General features: G+C 44.3%; 1 protein-coding gene across 7 annotated transcripts in view; it reads left to right on the top strand.

The window, feature by feature from the left end:
* The first annotated feature begins 4,098 nt into the window (after positions 1-4,098).
* The window catches only part of KDM2B (lysine demethylase 2B), a 1,129,854-nt gene continuing 1,127,952 nt past the window's right edge, over positions 4,099-6,000 (top strand). For 6 of the 7 annotated variants that reach the window (XM_078667529.1, XM_078667528.1, XM_078667527.1 and 3 more), the window contains exon 1: positions 4,099-4,479. In XM_078667529.1, the coding sequence (XP_078523655.1) occupies positions 4,447-4,479 (33 nt within the window). In that variant the 5' untranslated portion in view covers positions 4,099-4,446. The remainder of the gene's footprint in view (positions 4,480-6,000) is intronic. The other variant, XM_078667526.1, reaches the window with a different exon arrangement.

Here is a 6,000-nt window from a genome sequence, read left to right as displayed (position 1 = left end):
CATCTCAATGGGTACTTACTCTGCCTAAAATCCAGTGCAACTGCACTGACCGCTCTTCCTTCTCTGAGATTACTACCGGAAAATAACTCCCTTCTGTTCTCAATCAGGTCACGTGAGGATTATTCAGTCTTCATAAATTACTCAAAGGCATTCTATTATAATGATAGAATCCAGATAGGCTCTGGTATCTATCCACTGATTCGTGGCTTAGTATAAACGACTGGGTAACAGTATGCTCTAGATGCCTAGAATAGAACCCAGACGCCCATTAAGGGTTTCTTTGTGCTCAAACTACTTGAGAGTTCCTGACTAGCATGAATGTTGTCCATCACTTACTCCTATGAGGCCCAACACGGACAGTAACATGAGTTTCACTGTGTCCTTTCCAAGTGTGGCTTTCAGAGGAATTTAGCAAGAGGGGTGGGCGCAGCTTTTGGGCTTGCACTCACCTAGCACTCCAGAAACAGGCAAAAATTGGGCTTATGGTTGACCCATCCTCACTATTACATATGGGGTATCACTTTTTATCAGGAGAAAAGTAGGAAGAGAGAATAGTAGGACTTTAGCCACCAACAATAAATTCTGCTCATTGACAGCACATAAGTATCAGGAAATAATGTATTTATAGTGACGATTATCATTTGCAGGGCATTTTGGTTAATAAAGTTGTGAGATCCATGAGTCTCACCTCTCTGGGTTCCCTTGGGTTTCTCGTGTCCAAACAAATTGGCAGCTGGAATGGTTTCCTGAGTGCTGGATGAGCCAGGGGCCGCAACAAGGAGAAAAGCCTTGAAAAAGTCTGCAATCACCTCGTAGTTGGTGTTGCCATGATAATTTAAATTAGGGACGACCGCGTGAGTAGGTTGTTGCAGCATGAGACGGGCAGCCACGGTAGTCCCTAATTTAAATTATCATGGCAACACCAACTACGTGGTGATTGCAGACTTTTTCAAGGCTTTTCCCCTTGTTGCGGCCGACTATCTGGCATTTGTGCCGCCACCCTCAATAACAATTGAAAATAGAACACTAAGCAATTAATGCCCCGGTCTACCGGCCCTTTGTTGCGGCCTACTATACCACCATTAGCAACTAAATTGTTCTTGATCACATCCTTTTTGTCCTGCTTATGATCTCAAAATCAGTGAGATCGAAACGACGTCGACCCTTATACAACGAGAAACTCCTTTTATTGTTTAAATTACACTCAGGAGTTTCTATTCTTGTTATCAATGCGATGTATATATTTTAAAAGTCACCCTCACTCGTCACTTCACGCTTGCTGTCACTTTTGTGAGCACTTGAACTATAATCTCAGAAAATACACTGCAATATTGTTTATAAATACATACTGCACATTAAAAAAAGTCCATCTGTGTCCCGGTCTACATTTAAACAACCACATACTATTGCGCTGTCTGGCATAAATTGCCTTTATATGCCTCTTTGGTAAAGGCATATTGATTAAACACTGCTTTAAATCCAACTGCTCTTGTTTAACTCTGGACCAATTTGGCCCTATAAGAACCAATGTTTTCTTAAAATACTAATAGCCACCCAGGTTCAAATATTGGGCTTCCCTTGTTTTCTCATTACATGGACCCTTGGCTGGCATCAAAGTTACTCCCCCTTGCCCAAATGAGGGTTCCCTCAAAACCAACGTAGTGTGATCAAACTCTATGCAGGAACTTGCAGCTCCCACTCGGTGGCATCATTGGAACCAATGCAGCGCAACACAGGACCTTGCATCTCAGTCCAAGTAATGCCAATACACTGTTCAGCGAGCCAAAATCACCCCTGTACTCGGCCCACGCACCATTGTGGTCAGCCTGAACTTGTGACTTTGTCCCGGTCTGGCGCAACCAGATATCTACAGAGAGCGATTTGTGCTTTGGGATACTATTTTTACTTAAGACTTTGAATTTACATTTATTACGTTTTTTGTTGTTCTGGTATCGTTTGATTTAATCAAAATGTACTCAGGGTTTCACCCCCTCAAACAATAACTCAATTTTTCCAACTATGCCATTCTAGAGCAAAGAATTCAGTTGCTATGCAAAATCTAGGAGTGTATAGACAGTGACATGAATTGTAGAGTTGGAAAGAGATGATATTTAGTGGACCCAGCAAATTCCTGAGGGAATATCACAACACACTATACTTGCATACCCGATGTGCCCCAGCATGTTTGCTACTGAAAAGAACATCACTGAACACATTGCAGTGCCACCCTTCATGAAGTTCTGACTCTGGACAGATCAGGGGTTCAAGCAAGCAGAGCAGAAGCAAATCGTCAAGTCAGTCAGAGGCAGAGGGGCAAAGTGCAGAGACCTCACAGTAGGGGATATAGTACTGACAAGACAGGAAGGGGCAAATTCAAGCCTCCATTTGACCCAAGGCCTTCGACAGTAAAGACAGTCAAAGGGTCAATGCTATTGGTGACTCACAATGTGCCCTGGTCTAAAAAATGTCAAGGACATCTGTTATCTGAGAAAGTTGTCGCATCGTACTGTTCAATAATAAGGTTTTGTAGAACACCAGCACGTGTGTGAGAAATTTGTTTTGAATCTGCTCCAAAACATGTTCGTAAAACTATCATGCCTAATAATCAGGGTAGCCTAATATGACAGAAAAGCGGGCCTGATGCGGATGTGTTGGATGAGCATTACCTATACCCTACATGCATTAACTCAGGCGTGGCGCTTAGATGGTGACCTGTTTGATCATTATAAAATCGTATCATATTTTGCTTAATCCTTTCTTTCCAACTGCATGCTGAGGTACAGATATTCACACGAAATGCCATTCGGGCACACAGATACGACATCACGGAAGGCAAGATAAGTATCTTTCTACCCCAATGGACATAAAATATGCACCCTGTTTTGGACATTTAAACGCCATGAAGTGAAAAGAGGTCACAATAGGCAGACATTTTAATATCATAAGGAATTTATATCATGTTCAATTTAACATGTCTCAGCAGAGAAAATGACGTTAACCATCATGCTTGAAGTAGTCAACTGACACCTGATTTTATATATGTATACTGTTATCTGTAAGTTTGAAACGTCTTTTAAAAGCAAAAAACAACAAAATGCAAACACAGATTTTTTATTTAAAAATCTGGGTAGTCTAATAATTAGAGACTCCGTAACAAACTAGATCAGACAATCATTGTTATTCTTTGTGGTCAAGCTGCATGCAGTAATCTGCAGCCCCCAGTAACATGCCATGGAGAAATTCAGGATGGAATCTGTTGGCGAGCTTGTGACTATAAATTGTGACGTTTGCACTATTGTATATTCATTTATAAGTTTCGGAGGAATGTAAGGTATTTGGTTGCCTCCAAACTAAAACCGCAGTGTGGTGACCCCAGCACAGTTGGCCGGCGTAGTCTGTCCCTAGCTAGGTGCGTCACCGATGTTATAAAATAAATAAACCATAGCATTCTAGTTTTAAAAAAAAAAAAACGTCTAATCTCAGAGTTCATGACATGCGGGAGACTGAAAGAGTCAAAATGAGTCTCCATTCCGATATTATTATGGATTCTAAATGGTTATACATTCAAATCTACTGTGCAATTTTTGTACCAAAGAATAATAATAAAAGGAAGAGGCACGATTCTCATGCACGGCTTGGTATCAATTTATAGAATAATTTTTGCTCCAACTGGCAACTGGAAATATTTGCATGCGCCAGAAAGTGCTATACACTTCCATCACCCGAATTTGCTGCTCAAAATCTAAGAAAAAGCTACCGAGGCGTTTTGAGCAAAATTCCCAGTAGGCTGGTCAAACGTGGACATATGAGCGATCGATTAAAGCTTTGCCTGTATTATGAAGCTTCAGAAGCAGGTACAGCTGACCAAATCCGTGTTATTGCGTGCATAAAATGCAGGCACCGAACACGTTCAAATATGTAGCTCTGCTGCACGACGAGCCCTGAATTTAAAAGTTTGGAGCCCTCAAAAGGCGGATGATCACCGGTTTGCTGCAGACATTGCTGCTGCCTGCCTCCTCCGGTAACCAGCACACAGGAACTCGAGCCCATAACAACTATTCAGCAGGGGGTAAAAGCCACCGCGCCTGCGCGCTGAGCCTTGTCGTCGCCTCGTGACCTGCCATAACACAAATAATAAAAGCCTCCCCGAATTCTGAAAGAATAATGGATGTTGCTCCGCAGCCTCCGCTGAGGCTCCAAAGTTCCGCGTACTGGAACCCTCCGGGCGTTCCGTCCTGCGTGACGTCATAGTCCGCGCCACCTCCCCGCACCAACATGGTGCCCAGCACTTTGTAGAAACGGGGCAAGGCAAAAGTGCTTTCTTCCCCCCCTCTCCTCCGCCTAACTTTAAAGAGACTGGATTTTGCAAGAACCCAAAACAATATTAAAACAACCCCATTAAAAAATGCAGGACACACGGCCGAATATAATTGAAGCTCTCTGAATATGGAGGCACAGAGAGGATCTGCAAGAAGATTGGTGTGTAGATCTTTTATGTCTTACGTTTTAAGGAGCTGGGGTGTTGGTTCCGGAGTGGGCGCTCTTTGTTGATTGCTCGTGGTGTGGGAGGGGAAGCATGCTTTAGAAGGGGGGTGCAATGGAATTGTGTGTGGACGAGTGCATATGGTATCTGCAGCTTGCACTGGTCCCAATGAGACCCTTTTCTTATGTACAACGTGCTGTTGTGTATTTAGTAGGGCAAACTAGTGTATTTTGTGTATGCCGGGGGCAGGTTGCTGTGTTTGTGGATTTATGGGCGACTGGCATCATGCAGGTTGTTGTTTATTTACATGTGTGGAGCACGTTTGCCTGTTTTGCTAGCTGTACCTTGCGGTGTGTTGCGGAGCACGCTGCTGTTTTTTTCTGCATCGCGTGGGAACCGGTTGAAAAATATATATGTGCGTTGTGTGGGGTTTTTAGCGTGTTTTGTGCATTTTTTGGTAAGGCGCTGCAATGTATTTTGTGCCTTGTGATGCGGGCGGTGCAGTGTATTTTGTGCCTTGTGAGGCGGGCGGCTGCAGCGTATTTGCGTGCATTGTGTTGTGGGGGTGCCCTCGTCCCTCCGGCGGCGCACACTGGGCTGCCCGGGTCCTTGCTGGGACTCCTGCTGGCAGCTGGGCGTGTTGCTGGGGACCTGTTTGTGTGAGTGTGAACGTGCAGCCTGGGCAGTCTGCCTCTGTGCCTGCAGAGCAGCTGGGGGTGGGGGCCGAGGAGGGACTCCAAGAGCCACTTGAAAGCTCTTTGCTGGAAGGAGGGGGCGGTGTGTGAGAGCAGAGGCCTCACTAGCTCTGCCTCGGCTGCCACTGTCAAAACACGATTCTGCTGGCTGCCTTCCTCATTCTACAAGTCACCAGCGATGGGCAAAGCATGGCAGCCAATGCACATGTTACTCATTACAAACATACCTATGCAACACGAATATGCCAGGAAAAAGCAGTACTTATCTGCGAAATATGCATTCCACCGTGAATGCAGCAACATGACTTAGGCGCAGTACATTATGTTGGCAAGCTGTTTCCAGCGATCGTTACAAAACATCAAGAGAAACGTAAAATACGTGTAAGCCCGGATTTACACAAAATAAGGTACCAGTGTGCAGGTATCGACATCTGGTTGCTAAGCCTTTATCCCGCCAAGGTAGATAATTCCAAGTGCGCTGGGTAGCGGCGTAGTTGTGACAGCGCCACTAAGCTGCAAGACCAAGTCAAATGAGTACTTGGGGTTACAGGCTGTCGTTAACCCGGGCGCTGGGCCTAATTTACTTCCATAAGGAGCTAGCACATCGTGGCACCACCAAATGTTGTTCATTAACTCTTTCTGGGGTTGTACCATTTTCCTCTTAGACCATTTCGGCACACAATGAACTCAATAATAAAAAAAATACATACATTACATACAAGTACACATGCTGTGGACGTGTTTAACAGTGTAGGTCATTTGGAAAAATCAATTTAGTACCATTTAGGTATTTTGGGTGGTTTAGTGATCACAGTCTACCTG

The sequence above is a fragment of the Lissotriton helveticus genome, chromosome 11 (genome assembly GCF_964261635.1).
Source record: "Lissotriton helveticus chromosome 11, aLisHel1.1, whole genome shotgun sequence".
Lineage (NCBI taxonomy): Eukaryota > Metazoa > Chordata > Amphibia > Caudata > Salamandridae > Lissotriton > Lissotriton helveticus.
The sequence above is the reverse complement of the archived record's forward strand: the minus strand, read 5'-3'. Positions and strand labels throughout refer to the sequence as shown.